The sequence below is a fragment of the Antechinus flavipes genome, chromosome 1, assembly GCF_016432865.1.
Source record: "Antechinus flavipes isolate AdamAnt ecotype Samford, QLD, Australia chromosome 1, AdamAnt_v2, whole genome shotgun sequence".
Lineage (NCBI taxonomy): Eukaryota > Metazoa > Chordata > Mammalia > Dasyuromorphia > Dasyuridae > Antechinus > Antechinus flavipes.
The window spans coordinates 596,559,635-596,582,448 of record NC_067398.1 but is presented as its reverse complement, the minus strand read 5'-3'; the positions used below and the strand labels follow the sequence as shown (position 1 = coordinate 596,582,448).

At 32.3% G+C, this 22,814-nt stretch overlaps 1 protein-coding gene across 1 annotated transcript in view; it reads right to left on the bottom strand.

Annotated features, from left to right (window-relative positions):
• Nucleotides 1-2,189: 2,189 nt before the first annotated feature.
• TRHR (thyrotropin releasing hormone receptor) overlaps nt 2,190-22,814 on the bottom strand; it is a 44,010-nt gene continuing 23,385 nt past the window's right edge. The window contains exon 2 of the mRNA XM_051962571.1: nt 2,190-3,166. Within this exon, the coding sequence (XP_051818531.1) occupies nt 2,765-3,166 (402 nt within the window). The 3' untranslated portion in view covers nt 2,190-2,764. The remainder of the gene's footprint in view (nt 3,167-22,814) is intronic.

Genomic DNA, 22,814 nt, shown 5'->3' with positions numbered 1-22,814 from the left:
TTAGGAAGTTTTTTCTTTCAATTGGTGGATGAGGAGTGGGGGTGGTAGAGTTATGAGAGATTATGTCTCTCACATATGTCCATAGTAGTAATGTCAAATAGCCTTTTTTGGATTTTGCCTAAATTATCTCCTGCTTCAAGTTCAAACACAAGACAGCATATGTTCAGTGACACCTGGAAACAAAGAGTCAAAGTGTCATAGCATTAACAGTCAGTGGTTCTGGCCTTTCATTTTTTATTTTACCATATATTCATTTTTTTTTATTATTTACAAAAATCTTTAATGATTCGGTGCTGTGAGATGACAAATATTTAAAATGTATCATTTGTTCCTGGCTAAGCACCATGTCTATAGGGCATTGTTTGGGAACATTTAATTTTGCAATGACATTTGCTTTAGAGTTGAAATGCTCTGAGCCCTGTTCTTTTGAATTCCCCTTTTTGTCCAGAGCTAAGAGATAATTAGCTAATAACCTTTTGGGGAAAGTTAAAAATGGCTAAAATTGAACTCATATATTAGATTGAAGTGAATGAAATGAAAAGGTTTTTTTTTAAACGTACAATAAAATATACATTTGGCCATTTGTTATTTTATAGGACCATTTTTCTAAGCCAAGGATACTTAAAAAAAACAAACAAACCTAATTTTATCATAGGATCTTAGAAGTTTTTACTACAAGTCCTGAATACCTATTTAATAAAAGGGTCTCCATAGCTCTTTAATCTTAAAGCACTGTCTATTATGATTTTATCTGAAACCCACAATATACCTATGAGATAAGGAATAGCATCTATGATTATCCACATTTTATAAATGAAGAAGCTGAGGCTTTGGGAGATTAAATTCCCCACCACCACACAAGTGGAAAAAAGTACTGGAGATAAGATTTAAATCCAGATATTTCCTGATCATGAGTCTAATAGGTTTTACACTATGCTATGTTTTCATTTAACATCACTCTCACAATTCTATTTTTTCTGTGAAAATAGCATTAGCCTAATCTAATTCAATCAGAGAATTAAATATCACAGGCTCAGAGCTAGAAGAGACCTCAAAAGCTATCAAGCCCAACTCTTTCATTTTAAAAGAAAGGAAACTGAGGTCTAGGGATAGCAGTGAAATAATTTATCAAAGATCACAAAACAAGTAAGAGATAGAGTGGGAATTTGAACAGTTTGTCTTACTCACAAGACAGTAAGGATTATTTTCACTGTAACATGCTACTTCAAGAATCTAGTGAAGGACCTAATGAAGAATTTGATGTCACTCTGCTTTTTGTTTCTCTCCCCTTTTTAAGCAATTGTAGATTTTACAAAAGCAAAGTGCTGGAAGGGACTTCCAGAGGCAAAATCATCATAAAGAAAGATTCAAAAGTAGGAGCAATACATTTGACTCCATACTAAAGAAAAGAGATTGAGGTTCTAGAATTAATTCAGGGCCCAGAAAGTCAGGTTGGAGAGAACTTTTGCCAGACAATATGGTACCTCTAGTGCTTGGCATCTCTTAAATTTGTCATCAAAAATGGCCTGGAAGGGTCTAGCTTTTGAGACTTCCTTGCTGAGTTCTTAACTTATAAAGAACAGTTCTACGAGAAAGATCTGGTTGATGGTGATTGAGTGAGTACAAATGTACAATCTCTACCAAATGGCAGAGCAAGAATTAACAAGAATGCCTTCAAGCCAGGGCTTTAACAAAATATTCTGACATATATACATTCAAACATGCTTAATGGTTCATAAGAAGAGTGAGAATAAGCCATATATTGAACATATCTTATTAAAGATATTAAAGAGTTTGCCTAAACTCTGAGGAAGTATAGAGTCTACAGAAATTGTGCAGTTTCTAAAAAGTCCATGTTTAACAATATATCTCTGACCTCTAAAGAAGAATAATGAAAAGTATATTCGGTGAAAAAGATTATTGAAAAAAAATTAAATTCAAACTCAAGACTATTCTGTGGGTAGCTCATATTTGGAAGCTGAATTTTGGCAGACTGGAAGTTAATTTAAGTTTTTACAAATGATTTAGACTTTGAAGTGTTTTTTTTTTTTTGACATGACTCAATAGTTTATACCTAAGGATATCCCAAAAGTTTTTCCTTGAAAATATTTCTTATATTCTATCCAGTCATTATTTATGAATATAAATATGGAATATGGAAGAAACTGAATTTAGTTTTAAAAAATAAATCTCATTAGTAATTAAATGTACAATTTTGGAAATAGTTGAGTTGCATTTTACATTAAAGTTTAATAACAATCCATTAGCAAGGAGAAATCTGAATGTTGTAAGTGGATATTGAAAATATTAAATTAACAGATTTTTAATTAACATTTTAAATAAATCTATGAGAAATACTTTTAAGCATTAAAATCATTTGCATGCATAATGTAGTCAGTCTTTTGGAGAAGTACGGAGGCTAAAACTCATAGAGGCTGTACTCAGTTACTGAGTTCTAAAAAATAAGGTGAATCTATTAAATTAATTTAAAGAGGCTTTTTTTTTTCTGATTGGCTATAACCAAGCTCTGATCAGCTTCATTTTTTTCTCCTGGACAATAATTCCATTAAGGTGAAGATTTGAATTCCTCTCCTGGATAATTGATGGGCAACAAAGTCAAGGGAGACCAAAGAACCTAGAGAAAATCTTTCTTTGGTCCACTTTACATATAGCCAACAACATGGCATTTTTTCTTATCCTCTCATTATGGTCCAAAAGCCTCCTCCACTTTGTGACCCATCATGTTTCATATTCTGACTCAAGTTCAGCTAAATGTTACCTCAGAAGACAAACATGTATCATCAAAGGACACTTTGGTAGTGGCTAGATAAGTGTCTGACACTGTAATATCTTCAAGTTCTGTGTTGAAGTGGCTAGACTCCTTGATGACACTATAGTTCAGGGCCACACTGTAGTTGACTGGTTTCTCTGAAGACTTCTTTTTGCAGTTGCAGAGTTTCCTGAAGGCAGCACGGAATTTCTGCGACATGAGGTTGTAAATCACTGGATTGATGGCACTGTTGAGATAAATGCAAATTCTGCAGAACAGCAAGAACCAATTTTCTTGGAAAGGGCTGGATAGAAATGAATTGACCACAACGAGGGTCCTGTATGGCATCCATAAAAGGGCGAATAGAATCACAACCACTGCCAGCATCTTGGTAACCTATTTGGGATAAAAAGGAAATAAAATGAAAACTGATGGGAAACAAACTCAGTATCTCCAGAAAAGTAACTTTTTAGGAATCAGAATACTTGGATTATAATCCTACCTCAGTTACTATTAATGTGACTTCAAGTAAGTTACCTAATTCTTTAGTTTTCAGTTTTGTCACTATTAAAATGTGCCAAATAATCCCTACCTCAGTAGATTTCTGTGAAAATTAAGTGATAATATGCAAAAGACTTTTGAAAAATCTAACATAGAAATATAAAATATTGTGTAATTGAAGACTGTGCTCAGATATTTCCCATTTCTCTACCATCTCAGCTATTATAGGAGGACAGTCACAGGCTGAGGACATGCATGCCTTAAGAACAACTAAAAATTACCCATGCATATAACTTGTAAATAAAAAGCTATAAAAAAAAACAACTAAAGATGCAGTCTCACCTTGGAGTAAGTAATTAGTACAGAAAAGCTGACAGCCTTAAGAGACTGGAGTAAAAAGATGAGGAGTCTGAAAACTAGAATAGGCTAATATCTCAATTGTAATGCCTGGTAAAATTGTTATTGAACGTTTGGTTAGTTAATATCTTTAAAAAAGAAACAGAGGTAACTTAGAGTCAGCATGCCTTCATCAAAGCATGGGTACTTCTGACTAACCCAATTTCCTTTTTTAGATAGGGCTACTAGACTGACTAATCAAGGAAATGCTATTGATGTACATTAGATTTAAAACTTTTTTGACAAATGCTTCTATGGCATTCTTGTAGGGCAATGGAATACACTAGTGTCTCCAAAGTAGGTGGTCCAATTATTAATTATTAAATGAAAGATAACTCATCTTTTCTATATAGTTTTAATTAGATTTATTTCCAAAATTATCCCACTTATGCTAATATGTCAACATTCCTCACTCTGTCCTCTCTTTCCTCTGCGCAAGTTTCCATCCTCACCACTTCTGACTTGGCATTGGTACTCTGCGCTGTTATAACCTATCCAATACCCACACATCCAAAGCAGTGGCTATGATAGTTTCATTGGGAAACTCTCTTAACACTAGCACCCCTTAGATACAGCATAATGACTGGTGAGTAAGAACTCTACCTTTCCCTTACTCATTTTAAATGTCACTTTAAAGGAATAGACATGGATGGGTTGTGATATGCATCATGTATTATCTTTGCATTATGTTATATACATTATCTTTCTCCTCAAACTCAAAAATCTTCCAAACTTCCTTATTGAAGCCACAGCTTTCTTCCATACACTCATTTATACAGTCTCATATTATTGTTTTTTCATTCTCCTTCATTACACACATCCAATCTTTTTTTATTTTCCTGGCACTAATTCTGCCTTTCCCCACTTTTCACCTAGTCTATCACTATAACCTCCTACTTGGTCTGCTTGCCTAAAATCTCCCATCTTTTTAAACTTTTTCATCTATTTGGATGCTGCCAAAACATGATTTTCCTAAAATTCAGCTCTGATCACATAATACTCTACTCAATAAACTCATGATTAACCTTCCAGATTAAATATAATTTCATCTTTATCTCATCCTTTTCAAATGCCTATTTTTAAGTTTAATGATACTCCTAATTATGAATGTAATTGTACATAAAAGCACCTGGGTAGTATAGGAAATAGAATACTGGCCTTGGAGTTATGAAAAGGCTCAGTTCAGATTCTGCTTCACATTTTAAATGTGTGACCAAGTCACTTAATTTCAATCATAGTTTCTCTATCTGTAAAATGAGAATAATAAAATAATAATGAATAATAATAACTAACATTTATAAACTGTTTTAAGGTTTATAAATTGCTTTCTATACATTAACTCATTTGGTTCTCATAATAATTGGGTGAAGTAGGTGATATTATTCCCTCCATTTTACAGGAGAGGAAATAAAGGTACAAAGAGATTGACTTGCCTAAAGTCACACAGCTAATGATATCTAAAATAAATTTAGGTTTCCCCAACTATGTACTCTATTGTACCACCTACTTGCTACTAGTAACACTTTTCTCATAGTGTTGTAATGAGATGATATTCCAAAACACTTTGCAAACTTTAATGTGCTATAGAAACATTAGCTATTAATAATGTTCATATTTTATAAATAATCAAACATACACATAATTGGGCAGGAGTGTTCAATTTTTTTAAAAAAAATTGTGGTACATAATTAAAAAGAGTTTAGAGACTATTATTTAAATAATAGTATATCAGTAGTTTTAAAAATTGTTAATTGACTAAACTCCAAACATAGTTATTAATTGTTGGATATCAGTTAGAAAGTTGATCTCTAGTAATGTCATAAGGATTTGTGTTTGATCCTGATTTGTTTTTTTAAACAATGTCCCAGATAAAGGAATAGATAGCATTTCTACAGCCTTTTAAATTTTATTTTTTTTTCTTCAAATGATAGGGATACAGACTTTATGACAAATAATGCAAAGAGATAATACTAGAATATAAAAGTGGAAGGGACCGCTCTAATCTAATCCTCTTCTTTCAGAGTAATGTTTCAAAACTCTTGAGTCTTTGAGAACTTCAGGACTACTGTAAGGATACCATAAATCCATAGATACACCAAGCATTTGTTACTTTGATCTGTATTTAATTCCCACAAAATATGGCCTGACTTATTGTAATAAATAAGCTTACTTTCCATAGACTGAATAAGCAAAATACCTCAGACATATATGTATTAATATTTTTCAAATGTAAGTATATATTATTACAATGAATAAATTACACATTTATATTAAAAACATTTCTGGATTTATAGTAGCTTTTTACCACTAGGTAGTTTCTTAATCAACTATACTTAGATAGCTGCAGAATGTGTGAAAATTCCTTTTTTTTTTTTAACATTAAAAGAAGTTAGTTAAAAGTTTTTAAAGGTTGGTTGAAACTAGGACAGGGCACATTTGTAGGCAACAGTAGATCAACAACTATTAATTGATTCTCCAAGGACATTGGATTAAAAAGAGTCCATCTGTCAGTGCCTACTATGTGTAGATCAATATATAGGAATTGAGGGAGATAAAAACATTCAGATAAAACATAGCCCCTTTCCTTTCATAGCTTATTGTCTTCTAAGGAAAATGATGAATATACAAATATTAATAAAATTTTGAAAAGTAACATGAATAAACCTGGAAAAATGTCAAGCATCTAGATAGTAGAGGTTATTTGAATTCCAAGTACAGTTGTTTAAATTTTACTTGGTTGATATTAAAAATCCATTAAAGAAACAGTCTGAAAGATAAAAATGGTAAATGATGGTGAGGATGTAGAGAGTCATACTAATGAACTGTTAATGGAGTTATGAATTGGTCCAATTGTTCTATAAAAGTATTTAGAATTATCTTAGAAAAGTCACTAAAATGTATATTTTCTTTGACATGGCAATACTTCTATTATCTCTCCCTAAAGGAACTCAAAGATAGACCATTCTCACAGATTCACACATACACACACACAAACATGTGTGTATACATACATATATAGAAATAGAAACGTGCATATATATATAGATAGATAGATACATACATACATACATACATACAAATTTATCTATATATAGAGAGAAGGTTATATATATATTATATACACACACACACACACATATATATATGTTGTATGTATATAAAAATAACACTTCCCTATAATCATTTGGGATGTATTCTCTAACTTTGAACATCTTGCATTTCTTCTGAGCTAATTCAGTTCTGTTTTGCTCATAGAGCACACCATCTTCTCTGATGAGGGCATACCATGCTGAGAGGTATTGTACCAGTGCATCCCATGTCATACAATCAATTCTAACATTGAGAGATCTTGTGAGTGTTTTTATATTTCTTTTTCTAATCACTGTGATTTCTGTGTGAGTTCTCTACAAAATAGTATTTTTGACAAGCATACATTTGGGTAGAAAGAGTCACTATGAAGTGCCAGTGTTTTTTGTTTGTTTGTTTTAAAACATTAATACAACTTGAATTATGTACTTCCACCCCCACAGAAATCAAACTTCTGATTAATTTTGTGCATATCAACCAAAATTGAGTTGTGGACATTTTCAAGCACAAAGATTTTTGTGCCGATTTGCTTGAATAAATAAAGATTTGTGGAGTTTCTTACTTACCGCAAAAAACAAACAAACAAACAAACAAACAAAAAACTGGAAGGCTAATTTTGGACTGAAAATAAGGTCTATTTGTTTTTCTGGTCTTGGGGAGGAGCAGGTATAGGATACTTACTTCACTTCAGTGAAGCAGGAAGTTTTTAAAATTAATTTTTAGTTATGATATATTTATATTGTTCTCATAAATGTTTCTAGAATTGTATTTATTTACTGCTTCTATCCAACATTTGAGAAGCAATGTGTGACAGTATGGATTGAATCCTGGCCCTGGAATGGTGAAGCCCTTGATTCAAATATTGCCTCTGATACTGTGGGTTTGACAAGTTGTTTAACCTTGCCCCAGGCCATTCTTAATGAGTATAAATTGGAAGAAAAGTACCACTTTCACTGATAGTGAAAATTATTTACTGAAATTCCCTCTACTGCTGGAATCAATGGTCTGGTTTTAAAATATGTTATTTATCAATAAATAGAAAACATGCTTTTTAGCTTTTTCTTTTTTTACGCATGTTCATGTCTTAAAATATAGACTGCTTTAAAAATATTTGTTATTTATCACAAAGAAAACATTCTTTTTCTTTTAGCTTTTTCTTTTTAAAAGCACATTCAATTTCTATGAAACATCTATTGAATAGATAGAACAGCTGTTATCAATACTATTATTATTTTATAATTATCTTATTTTACAGCAATTAATGAATCATTAAGCAGACAATTGTTGAGCAAATGTTACAGACATTGGGGATATAAAAACAAAAATGAAGTAATCACTACCCTCAAAGTAGCATTCTATTGAGTCAGGAATCAGCATAGTGAGGGGAGAAGAATCTCCCAATTTTGTATAACAGTAAAGCCATATCTACAACATACATCCACTGTTTTTCATTCCAGGACTCTTTCCAGTGCATTGAAACACCAGTCGCTGATGTTAGCCTTTTCCATATGCTCCTGCTATTTAAATTTTCACCCTTTCTTTCATTTTCACCTGTGGATAGGAGAATTAGATTTTTCTCCCTGTCCAATTCCCTCTTTAGGCAATGGCAAAAAACAGACATATTTTTGCCTCAAGAAAAATGGGCAAACGATCTCATTTATACACTGTTCTGGAAATATTCAGTCCTTTGTTTAGTGCTTTAGATTGGCTGATTCCAATAGATCTATAAAGTCTATTGGAATAGAAGTAACTAGTGGAAGCTAGAGGAAATAACTCTGGAATAAAAGAATTCTATAAGGTTAATGGAGAGGTATTCTAATATGTAATGGAAACAACAATTAATTTAGATTCAACAATTAATTTAGATTTAAGAATGAAACCCAGCTGTTATCCTTACTATCTGTGTGACCTTAGGTAAATTTATTTCATTCTTCTGGCAGTTTTCTCATCTGTAAAATGAGGGGAATGGACTAAGTCACCTGTAAGATTTGTGTGTGTGTGTGTGTGTGTGTGTGTGTGTGTGTGTGTGTGTGTAGGAAATAGGGTTAAGTAATGGTAAAATTTCTTTAGCCATAAATGGCACCATACCATCAAAGCCTTTTCCATTTATGATGTATTATACCTATGCTAACTTTCCCCTTGTTCTCAATATGATTATAATCAGTCCTTTTTTTTTCATGAGAAGAGTAGGGGAGTAACAACTGGGGATCTTTCAAGATTGGTAGAGGAGGGGGAGTAGGATTATGCTTCGATAAGAGGGCATCATGTTCACTTAGTGACGGAGAAAGAACAGATGTCTTTAGATCTATCACTGAAGGTGATGGTGACAATATCATGTATATTTTAGACACTGTAGTTATGTTTCAGTCATTGAATATCTGCTAAGAGCTCATGAGTTTTTAAAATGCTGAAAGATTTTCATTCTATTTTATTGTTTCAGTTTTGACTTTGGTATAGTTTTTTTAAAACCAGACCTTTGAATTAACATAGGAGCAAATACCTGGAACATAAGTATCTAGGGGCTTAGCTTTCTCACTCTGTTGCCTCTGTGGCTTCTTGTTTTGTCACTGTCTATAATCCTGAATAATATGACAAAACACAAATTGAGAAGCATCCTCAGGCTAAATAAGGTAAGAGGCAGTTTTCTCTCATTCTTTATCATTAAAATTGACTCTGTAGAGGTAAGAAAGGTGAATCAGCTATTAAAAGAATTTAGTTTTCTTACAAAGGGCAAGGATAATCTTTTAAAAAATAGTTTGAAGAGTACAGTCTGTGGAACTAGACTTCACTGATGACTGATTGTGATGATAGTTTCTATTTCAATCATAGGCAAATAACACATAGTGAACTACTCTTTTCTCCCCATAGATGGAAAATCTGGGAGCCAACATTATGTACTCTTGTAAATGGCAGACTCATGCTATAGAATAAAGAGCACTGTTTGTCAAATAAGATGCTCTGGGTTTTTATTACAGCTCTTGTGTGACCATTTGCAAAACAGTTAGCCTCACTGAGATTTGGTGTTTCCTCCTCATTCAAGTGATCTCTAAAATCCTTTTTTTAAAAAAAATCTTTAATTCCATGATTCTATGATTTTACAATCTAATTCTGAGCTTCTTTATGGATAGACAAATAGACGATATCATCAGGTGTGAATGATTGCTAGAATATTGAAGGAGTAAGAGAGGAAAAGTTTCAAGATGAAAGGAAGTTTATTGTCTATGGAACAGACATTGCAAAAGCATAGTAAAAGGAGAGGTGGTGTTTGGTTAGGACTTTGAGAGAATAGGTTTGACATAGTGAAAGGAGAGGTGGTGTTTGGTTAGGACTTTGAGAGAATAGGTTTGAAAGGAGTGGGAATAAAGATAAGGAAATAAAGAATTGGAAATGGAGTTTGTTTGATGATCTACAGGAATTTAGAATCACTAGGATATAAAGGGTCTTAACAGGTATGAGAATTTTCATTACTAAGTGGAAGTGAAGTTCTGCTTTTCACAGGATGATGGAGATAAGACAGTAGACAAATACAAGACAAGATCGAAAGTACTTGGTTAGATTGTCAGATAAGAAACTCTGTTTCACTATTCTTCCCTCTAAAAGTTGCAGATTGGGTAAATGGGGCCTATAGTCAAGGGAAAAGTTGAACCTTTTTGTAGTAGAAATTCTCCACTATATTGCTGAGAGATTAGGGTGGCTACAGAAGTTGGAAGCTGACTATGCTGGAACAAATGGAAGTTGTTCTGTAAGGCCCTAGTAGCCTTCCCTCAGGGAACACCTGCAGAAGGACATGGAAAAGGAGGCATGGTATGTTAAAAAAAAAAAATGACTCCTCTCCAGAGACTGAAAATCAGATGAAGGAAGCACAAGGTAGAAATTCCACATGTTGAATCTTGGGGCAGATAGTACTCACATGACCCCTTAACCACCTTCCTTAAGGATTCATTTGCAGCAAAAGAAGGAAGGCATGTAATCATGAAATTTTTGCTCTTCTAGAGATGAGAAAGGCCGTAGGAGGAAGGAAGTCATTGGGGAAGATGGAAGTAGCCCCGGCTCTTGTTGTGCCACAGTTCTCTTTTATTGTTTTAACTCAGTTTCCCTAATTACCCTTCCTCAGTTTCCCTGAATTCTGCCTCAGTTCCTAATTTTTCTGCAACACCACCCCATCCTCCTAATCATGATCATCCAGATAAGGAGAAAACTCTATTTTAGCATCATCAGAATGCTGGGTGCCTCTCCCCATTCTGTAATCCCAATTTATCAGATATCCCCCATGCCTCCCTTCACCCTGTCAGAACCAGATTCATAGTCTTGTTCCCGCTCTCAGTGCTCTGACTCTGCCCCTGCCTTGGTCTACCCCTGTATCTGAAAAAAAAAATATATATATATATATATATATAATATATATATATATTTGTCACTGAAAACTCACATTGTTTGCTGGATTCTTGGAAATGATAGTCTCATTCAGCCATGGGACTAAACCATGGATCCATTTGGTCCCAGTAAATCTCTCCCTTTCAAATAAAATATTAAAAACTCTCTAATGTCTACCTTGCCTCAATTTCTCTGGCATTACACTCTTTGCCTCCATTCCTCAGGAAACAAGCACAGCAACAGAAGGAAGGTACAAAAAAGAGATGAAAAGCAGATGTGATTAAAAAGAACCAGAATAACTCCATTAAGAACACATTATTCCAGACTAACTTCATTTTCTTTTGTGAAAGAATAATTAAACTAGTAGGTGAGAAAGATGCTAGGCATAAAGTTTACCTAGATTTTGGCAACACTTTTGATAAAATTAACTCATATGATTTTTTGGTGAGGCTAGATATAGATTAGAAAATAATCCAATTAGATTTGGAATTAGTTTGGTGGCCAGTAAAAAGTTGTTTATTTATATGTTTTATTTTCATATTATCTACATTTTCTACTCTCTTTATGCTCTGAATTCCTCTCCAGAGAGCTCTCATTTATAATAGCATAACAAGAAAGAGGAAAAAACTTTCAACAAAACTAACCAATATATTTTTAAAAAATTTAACTTTAGTCATTGTTCCCTACCACATCATGGTTCTTTACATCTGCAAAGCAGGAAAGGGTATCTTATATTAACTTTTCTTTGGGTCCAAGTTTGGTCATTACACTTTTTCAATATTCAGTTTTAATTACTTCATTGTTTTAATTATTCTTTCCATTATCAGTGTTGTATTCGTGCATATTTTTCTCCTTATTTCAGCATTACTTCACATAAAGCTTGAAATTCTTTTCTGTACTTATTATATTTGTTTCTTATAACACAGACACTTATTTTGTTTCCAGCTAATTACTATCAAAAAAGTGCTGCTAGAAATATTTTGTTATATATACACCCTTTATTTTTGTTGTAGACTTCCTTGAGTGTATATTCCTTGCAGCAGAACAACTGAGCCAAAATGGATGGATACATTAGTGTCTCTTTATTTCCAAATTGTTTTCCAGAATAGTTGAATTAATTCCTGACTCCACAGTCAAATATATTATTCTGTCTTCCAACAGCGACTCTTCCCATTTTTCCCAGAGTTGTTTTATGTGTTTAATCTTATTATTAGTTATGTAAAGCATTCCCTCACTTGACACTAGTTTCTTATTGTTTTCAGAATATCAAAGAATGGCTTTTTGTGTTACTATTAATGTTAATTGTCCATGTATCTTTAATATTAGAATCTCATCTGAGATAATTTATATAAAGATTTTTCTTCCAGTTATTAACTACTTCCATTCTTATCATAATCAAAATAATCTATTTTATCTTATAAAAATCATCTCTATCCCTTGCTTGTTTGAGAATTCAGTCCCTAGTTATTATCATGGTATACAATTTACTTCACTTCTAATTTTTTATGGTATGATCATTTATATTAGGTTAAGTATCAATTGTGAATTTATTGGGATATATGGTACTAGAGGCTGACCTAAACCGAATTTATACCAGACTATTTTCTAATTTTCTCAGAAATTCTTATTAAGTATAAAATACTTTCCAAATAATTTATTTTCAGATTTATCAAGCATTATGTTATTATTATATGATTATCTCTGATTCTTCTTTGTCTAGTCTGTTCTACTCATCTACTTTAAATACCAAATGAATTCAATGATTGCTACTTTGAAATCAAGTTTGCAATGTACTATTTCTCTTTTCATTTATTTTGATGTTCTAGATCTTTTGTTACTAAAAATGAATTTTGTTATTATCTTCTCTAGACTAGTCAAATATTCTATTGCCTTGTTGATAAAGCATTATATCTTAAATTCACTTTAATAGTATCATCATTTTTATAATGTTAGCAGAGCTTGGTCATAAGAACTAAATATCTTTTTAGTTATTCTGGGTTTTGTTTATTTTGTTTTAAAGATAATGAAAAAATTAATAAAGATAATAAATAAATTTATTAAATGCTTGAAATGTGGAAAGCACTGTGGCAAGTTGTACAGTTACCCATAGAAAAGTAATGCAATTCTAGAATTGCATTCTAGAGAGGACCAACACACATGAAAGTTTTCAGCTGCAAGTGAGACAGAAAAGTCCATAGTTTTTGAGTTTAGTAGTAAAACTGATGGTAATATCTTTCTGAATATCATTTCCCCTGTTAAAAGGATAGTAGTTTTTGATATAGAGCTATATGCTAGTGCCAGTATTTCTGGTGGCAAGAACTTTCTTTTCTAGATCTTCAATAACCAGGACTGTTGTACCCGCAGCAGCTATTTCCAGGATGCATCTACACTGAGTTTGATTCCCAGGATAATGACTGAGAGCACTTAGCTGAATCTATTACTAAGGCTTTTAGATGGTGGGACCTACTGTGTCTCCATCAGGATCTGAGAGGAGATAATGGTCAAGTGGTGGTAATTGTTTGATTTGTTTTGCACATGTCTCTCTCTCAAAGTTTCCTGCTGATTCAGTTATGTTGGCTTCCCAGCCCTGTCTAGTAATTTTATGGCTGGTTCTTTCTCCACAGAAGATACTTCCTTTGGATAATGGCTCTGAAGACTGGCCTAAAAGCAAGAATTATATTCTGGAAACTATTACTTCCAGGGTTCCAGAGACTATTTCTATGCTAACCTAAGAATTTAGTAATTCAATCTATTCAGCTATTGAGTACTCTGAATGAATAATTCCTTCTACATACATATATTGTTATTTTGAATAGGACTTTTCTATTATTGACTTCAGGATTTTGGTATTGCTAAACAGAAATGCTATTGATTTTTGAGGGTTTATTTTGTAGGCTGCAACTTTGCAAAAACTATTGTTTTATTTTCTTTGTTTTCTAAGTAAACCATGATTTCATCACAAATGGGAATAGTCTTGTCTCTTTATCTCTGTCTTATTTTTTTCTTTTTTATCATTGTTATTGCTAGCATTTTTAGAACTGCGACAAATACTAAGAATATGAAAATATTTTTATCTTACTCTTACAAATGTGGGAAAAACTTGTATTTCAATTTTGAATATAATGCTAACTTTCTATTTTATATAATTTTTTATCTTTAAATAAAATAATCATCTATTTTCTAATTTGTTGAATGTTGCAATTTTTCAAAGGCTTTTTCTTTTCTATATTCATTTATTATACTGTCATTATAAATGATTTAATGTAATTAATCATAATAATTGTTCTGTTCATATTAAATTATATTTGTATCTCTGCTATGCATCCAACTTGATCACAATGATTGATTTTTTGGATAAAGTGAATATAGTTTTTTTGGTCAGATTTTATTTAATATTTTTGAATCACTATACATTAATTATGTTGGTCAATAGACCGTGTTCTTTGATTCACCCTTTCTTGATTTATCATTAGGATTATATTTATCTCTTAAAAGAAAACTAGAGGAATTTCATTCTCAATTGAAAAAATAATTTGTATAATTGCAAATTGTTTTTTAAACACAGGGTAGAATTTTTCTATCAATATATCTAGATCAGAGTTTACTTCTTATCTTTGACTTTTGGCTTCTCAGGCTCACTTCAAGTTCCGAATAAAATTTCACTTTCAACTTTCCTGATTCCTTTCAGTGCTAATGTTTTCCACCAATAATCTTCAATTTATTATATATATGTATATATACATGTACTCCCAATCCCGTCTGCACACACAGTTATTTACATGTTATCTCTTCCATTACACTGTAAGTTAGTTGAGAACAAGGACTGCCTTTTGCTTTGTTTCTTTTTCTGTATCTCCAGTGCTTAGCACAGTGTTTGATGCAAAATAGACTCTTAATAAATGTCTATTGACTGACTAAAAATATTGCATTCTCTTCTAGATGTTTATTGCTGAAAAACTTTAGGAATCATCATTTCTTCATACATGATTATAACACCTTTCTCATTCTTATTTGTGCATCTTACCACTTTACATAAAACCATTTTTGTTCCACAAAATGTTTCACAAATCAATACACAAAATGTTCCACCAAAACCATTAATTCATCTGTCAGTGGGTTGTAGGTTTAATCTATAGTCCATCAGGTCTCTTCCTCTTAAAAATATTATTCACAACTTCCCTTATATATTTTTTGTTATGTTCTCTTTGCTGTACTCTCTTTGTCATTATTATTATTATAATTTTACTCTTATTGGTCATTCGTTAGTCATCTTTTTTAAAATAACCTCTAAGTATTATAATACATATTTATCTTTCTACTGTCTATATATTTACATTTCTTGTATGTCTGTTATTGGGAGCATTTTCAATCCAAATATTCTTTTTATATTTTGTTGGTAAAATTTCCTTGAATGCATTCCTTTTGTTGAAATTCAATTTTATTCACTGATTATTGGGCTTAAACCTGCAGTACATATATTTTTGACAGTATCTTGAACTCCTTTTGCCTTTTAAAAATATATCATTCTATACCAAACCAATTAATCTCTCATTAATTTTCTTTATTTGTTTAATGAGGATATTAGTCTTGATGATCTTTAGAGCCCCTTTTCAATAGTTGATAATTCCATAATTTAATCTTTTCAGACTTAAAATGTGATAGGACAATCAGTAATGTAAAGGTCACATTGTTCTGAAATAACATCTTATACAATTACAAAAAAAAAAAAGAGAGAAAATGACTTAAAGTGAACAAAGGCACCAAAGTATGAAATCTGGGATGGAAACCAATTTAAATCTGTGATATTCTATGTGTGGCCAATGTCAGAAGTACTGGGGATTTCTTTCAAGTAGATATTTCTCAATAGAGGGATTGTGTCAGAAATTAATAGAACAGCAGATCAGGCTTATATATATTTCAGGAGCTTATCATTAATAATTGGTGAATCTACAGGTAAGATAAATGAATTGCTAATCTTTATTTTCTTCTCATGTCACATACTAAAGCCAATACTATCCAACTTGTAGCCCAAGAGTACTCCTTGCATCTTTCCTATTTCAAGCTAGTTTATCTTCACAAAATTAACTGAGCAAATTTTTGTGAAGCCAGTTCCCTAGACCAAACTTTTAGGAATGGCATTCCTCAATTTTCTTCAATCCATGAAAGAGAAGATGGGAAGCTTCATTCACAGACAGCAGGATCAATTTTTGTTAAGGTTAGGAAACTGTACTTCTATTCTACTGGCAATTTATTTATCCACTGACAATTATTATTTATTACTGACAAATTATTTTTCCAGACAAACTCTATTTTGTTTTTATTGCTCTGTTCTTATTGCATTCACCCTACTTCTTAAGCAAATTTCCCTTTTGGAATACATTTTCCTTTAACTTCATTTATGGAATGGTGATAAGAATACTTGTATAAATCTATCTCGTTGAGTTTATATGTGCTTACTGTGTTATATAAATGTGAATTCTTATTATAATGACTTCTATTATTGATTTCATATTTCAAAGGATTAATACGAACAATATAGGAGGAAAATTGTCATTAGAAAAGAACTATATTTCAGAAGATATATAATAAGGGAGGTAGCAATAAAAATAAAAACTATGATTTGACTTATTTACACAAATATAAAAATGTAGGAAATAATTAAAGTGTATATGAAATAATAAAACAAGGAGGTATATTTGACCTCATAGTTATTACTGAAACTTGCTTGGGATGATATTCATGACTAATATGTGACTCTGAAAGTATAAACTTTATTCAAAAAAGAACAGAATTAATTAAAAAAAACTTATGCAATGGCAGTAATGTGAAAAGACCTGAGTTGAATGGGAAAAAAAGCATAAGAGAGAAAATTTTGTAGTGGAACAATGTAGGGGAAAATGGAAATGATATTGTGTGATGATATTATAGACCACCTGGACAGGAGGGAAGGAAATTTATTTTACCAAGTAGTTATTATTCCCTTACTACTTACAAAGCACTGTGCTAAATGGTGGGGATAAAAAACAAATCATTCTTCTCATCAAAGATGTCACATACTATTAGGAGTATACAAGATATAGATAGATTAGTAAGTAAGTAAGATTAGTAAGTTTGAAGAGGGAGAAGGCAATAACAAGTGGGGAAATTGGGAAAGGCTTTGTGTAGGAAGTGGCATCAAAGATAAATCTTGATACAAGAAAAAGATTATGAGAGGTGATAAAATAAATGAAGAACCTGGGAAATAAATTATCATCTTTGCACTGAGGATTGATATAATGATGATGAGATTTATAACATTTAGATATTTCTTTTGCTGCTAGTAGCAAAGCTGGTTTTTTTTTTTTTTTTTTACTCCAGAATACTTTTCTGTTATGAATAGCGAATGACTTTGAGATTAATTTAGAGTATGATGCTGATGCAGGAATTCACTGCTGGGTCTAGAACTTAAAATCATAGACTTTTGTAAGTGATATTTTAAAATCTTAATCTTTTATTTGAAAAAGAAACTGAGGTGCAGAAAATAAAATAACCAAAATGACTAAGATCACACAGCAAGTTATTTGTAGAATTGAGGTTAAAATTCAGGGATTCTGATCCTGAGGCCAATATTATTATCCTTACTACAGTGTCATAGATGAGTTAAGTTTCTCGCTTAGCTCAGCTAAGGATGGGGAACATGGTGGGAACGAGGAATATAACACATGGAAAAAATAGATTCTTATAACAAAGTATGTGACAAATATGTATTTAATCTTCCATTTGAAACAAAGTATGATTGGAAATGCAACATTAAAAAAGATCACACAGAAGTATCTGGTTTGTTCAACAATAGTCCAATTAAGTATTTCAATGAGGATTCTGATTAAATGGGCTTTGGTTTCCCAGCAACTGATTGATAAAGATTGACTTCTTAGTGATCTAGATACAATCAGTAGCTTTGGTTGATAACTCTGTCCCCTTGGATCAAAATTTGTGTTACTTTGAACTCTGGTGTCCTATGAACAATCTATACAGAGACTAGTAACTTATTTCAAATTCAAAAGCTACATGGAAAATCACCATGAATGTTCTCTATGAAGCAGGAGGGATTCAGTTAATGACTTTGGAATTTGCTGTTGTTGGTACTATGATTATTTGATGCTAAAAGTCCAAGACATAGGCTTACTGTGATTATTATAAAATAATGGAGATTTTATAGAAAAAGCAGTGCTTTGTCATTCTAGATACCTGTGTTCTAGGCCTACCTCTGCCTCTGACATAAACTAAATATATCTTAAGTCCTTTTCTACTCCAGGTCTAAATTTTTTCACTTTTAAAGTAAATAGTTGGGATTAGATAATTACTAATGTCTTTCTCAGACCAAACAACCTATTGTTGTTTCCATTGAAGTGAGAAGACTGAAGAAGATAAAATGTGCAGGAATATTTATTTAGATAAATAAAGCATTCATTAAACACTTATTATGTATCAGGCACTGGGCTATGGATTAGTAAAAAAAAATCTAAGAAAGCAAAATAGCCTTTGATCTCAGCAGTTAACATTCTAATATATTTAGGCCATACAAAAGATTTCCAAGAAAGCAGAGGAGGAGAGGGGAAAGGGATATATACCTGAAGCAGCATAATGGACAAGTCTGAGAAAAGAGGAGTATACTTATTTTGTGGTGAGATTAAGTGAAAACTCACCTATCAAACTGGGCAAGTAGGGTTTCAGGGCCAGAGATCAGATTTTTGGCCTGGAGGCAGCATGGTTTGGAATGGTCTGGAAATGTTCTTTTTTTGTAATAATTTTCTGAGAAGGGAATGGTATGACTCCTGTTAAAATTTATTCTATAAATTAAAAAAAATAACTACACTACTGAAATATCAATTTTCTTGCCATACTCTATTCTCAATCCTATTTCATTTTAAAACCATTCTATCTCTGAGTACCCAGGAAACAATTAACATATCACTATGTCATACAATGATTAGTTCTATCAAGGGACCCTCTTTGGCCAGTGTTCTCAGTCTTTTTATTTTCTCTCCAACCAGGACATGGAACTTACCCTGGCCTTTCCAAGATGAGTTTTCTTATCTCCTGTGGAATCAGGACACTTTTTAGTCATTTCTATCCCAAGTCACTACATCTGACACCCCTCATTTTAATTCTTCTTTATGCATTGTATTATATATTAAAGCAAAAGTTTCTTGAGGGCAGGGATTATCTTGCTAACTTTTCTTCATATTCTCAGCCATTAGTATAGTACCTAATGCATAATAAATAATTATTTATCATTCATTCGCTCATTCTTTCAAGTCAGGATTGCTCAGAGTTTAATAGTAGTCTCTCACAGCTATCTCCACAATGAGGAGCAGGAGATGGAACTACAATATCTCTTCATAGTGAATTGCACAGTGTTCAAACAAAACTTCCATCTGGGTGAAAGGTTTTCCTCATTCACACATTCATTGGAGGTCATGTCTTCCCCCCACTTTATCATTCCCCATCAGCTCCTCCATTACTTTCAATTCTTCTTTTGATTTATTTCCCTATTCCTTCATGAACAACATTCCTCTGTATTTTCTTGGCTTTCTATCCTCCATCTGCTTGGCTTGCCAATTTTTCTGGCCTTCTGGATCAGCTGTTTTTGCCACAGCTCTTCCTCAGCCTGACCTTACCAAGGGCTAGCTCTTTTTTTCAACTCTTCTCTAAGCTGTCACTTCTAAAATTAATTTAATTTTTCCTTTTATCATCTCTCTTAGCCTAGAATCCATCAGGGCCCATTATTTCATTCAGAAGTTACTTAATTGATCTTACCCCTCCCAAAACCTTGAATCTTATTTTGGACACTGGTATTCTCTCATCTCTAGTGACCTTGAACTTCTCATAATGGAATCATAAGATTTCTTTTGGTCCTATCTGTTCTAGGGATATACATTCATTTTTCAAGTTCATAAATATCAAACTTTTCTGTTTGGCATTTAAAGCTTTTCACAACTTGATTCTGGCATTCCTTTTGGCCTTATACAACTTTCTTCACACATCTTTTCTTCTTACTCTTTCTCAGACGTTACCCTCCATCTCCCATCCGCATACCTTTGCACAAGATGTTGGTCATTTCTGGATTGTACTACTTTCTCTTCTACCTCTTTTAAAGACTCATTTATTTCAGAGTTTCTTTAATGTTTCCTGATACCCAGAGCTTCTAAATAGCTCACTATTTACTTATAGTTTTTTTTTTTTTACTTAGTTAACTATTGCATCTTTTTTCTAGGTTCTATAATAAAAATCTTAAGTACTATCCTTCATGTCTCAAAATTGAATTATTGACACATTATCAAAAGGGCAAGTACATAGAATGACTTATTCTGGTGCCATTTACAATCTTTCCTTATTCCATCTCTTCTCTGACTTCTTCTCAGATAACAAATAACATGTTAGCAAGTCAGCTAGTCAACAAGAATTTATTAAACACTGTGTATTAGATACTGTGCTACATGTTGAAGATACAAAAAAGACATAAAGTAGAGTACTTGTCCTCAAGAAACTCAATTAGTAAAATAAGTAGGTGGGGATAGGAGTGAATTCCTATGAATAGCCATTGAATGAAGTGAAATTAACTAATAGGAATCAACTATTTGGATATAAATTTCAGCACAGTCTACTGAAGCACAGTTGTGGAAAGCAAATTGGGGTAAAAACTGGGTGAGTAACAATAATACCTAATATTTATATAGTAACTAGTATGTATAAGATACTGTATTAAGTGCTTTTTTATAAATATTACTTTATCCTCAGAAGAATGCTGGGAGGTGCTATTTTTATTTTCATTTTATAATTGAGGAAATAAAAGGCAAGAAAGATTAAATGATTTGCCTTGAGTCATACAGCTAGCAAGTGTATGAGACCAGATTGACCTGAGGTATAGAGCTTTATCTGCTGCATTACTGTTTCTGAGTAATAAATTCTGCCACAGTGACTTTCAAAGTCTCTAAGTCATAATGCTGGTGTGATCAGTGACAGTGGAGAGAGTACCCCATGCAGTGATATAACAAATCTTTGAAAATGTTGAAGTAATGCAATGCCCTATCTAAAGCCAATTTACCAATTACAATGAATAGTTCTTAGTAAATCTCTGTTGATTAATTGCCCTTGGAATGCTTTTAAACAGTTCCCTTGAACACAGTATGAAAATCAGAATAGATTCAGTGTGTAGCCTTATAAATTAATATCAAATATTTATTTAGTGTCTACTCTGGGAAATCAACCAGATAGGCAACTTAGTAGGCAACTAAATGAATCAATGAACTATCTGCTAAATTGAGAGGCTGTAATCTGTACTAGTAGAAGGAGAACCTATCCAGAGGATACTGCAGACACTTTAAGTATTGATGTTTTCATTTTAGTGAGATTTTTTAATCTAAAGCTATAACTAGTCTTAAATGGTAACATTCTAATAGAACATAAAATCCTTGAAAGCGAAGAATATTTCATTTTATAGTCCCTTTATGTTGACAGTGTCTTGAAGGACATTTTATTAGAGTGAATAGAGAGCTGGTCTCCAAGCAAAGAACACCTGGATTCAAGTCTTACTTCTGACATATTTTCTTTGTGATACTTAACCTCTTCAATACTCTAGGCCACATGCTAAAATTATAAACTGCAGAGAAACTCTGATGGAAGGAGATTTCTCTTAGAACAATAAAATTATGGGTTCAATTTCTTTACTGCCTTATCCTAATTTTGGTACCTAGCACACTGCTTGGCATGTTGAATTGAACTGAATACTAAAAGAATAGAATGTAAATATGTTTAGAAGAATTGCACATGCTTAACCTATATCAGATTGCTTGCTATCTTGGGGAAGGGGGAAAAAGGAAGAGAGGGAGAAAAATTTGGAATACAAAATTTGCAAAGGCAGATGTTGAAAACTATCTTTGCATGTATTTAGAATAATGAAATACTATGAAAAACAAAAAAAGAGAATAGATATTTCTCTTGTCCTGAAAGAGAACACTATATTCTGGAATTTGAAATATATATTACCATTTCTTCCCAATTTGAGAATATGGTTGCAGAGTTCAGTTCTAATTTATTACATTTCACATTAACATATTATTCAGGTCCTTTTCCCCTCTTTTGATGCATCATTCTATTTAAAGAGTCTACTTCATGCTAGAAAAAAAGTTGGTTTGGTTATTTCTTTTTAAAGAGCCCAAATAATTTTCTTTATTGGTTTCTTTAATGCTTTCTTATACAATTGCTCTGTCTTTGGGCTAGATCCATAGACTTCAGTCCTGCTATATATACTAAAGTAATCACAGGCAATACTTAAGTTTTGGTGGTCATGTCTTGCAAAGTGTTCAATGATCTTTTAATTTTGGCAGATTAATTGAGCAAGTTGAAAAATAACCTGAACTTGGAATAATATAATAACTCTGAACTTAGACAAACCTTCCCATGGGCTGGGGGCTTCAAGAGAACTTCCTCTGGAGTTTGTTTTTCTTTTGTTTGTCATGGCCATTGTAGTTGGGGTATCACTTGCTCTTAGATGTCTGAGTTGACATTAAAAAAAATAATCCATGTAGAGAATTCTGAATCATGGAAGGAAATAATCTAGGACACCACCTACTTTTAAATAAAATGAAGTATAGGATCTTGAAAAAGGTCGGGACACAACCCAAATTCATTCAAATAAATAAAA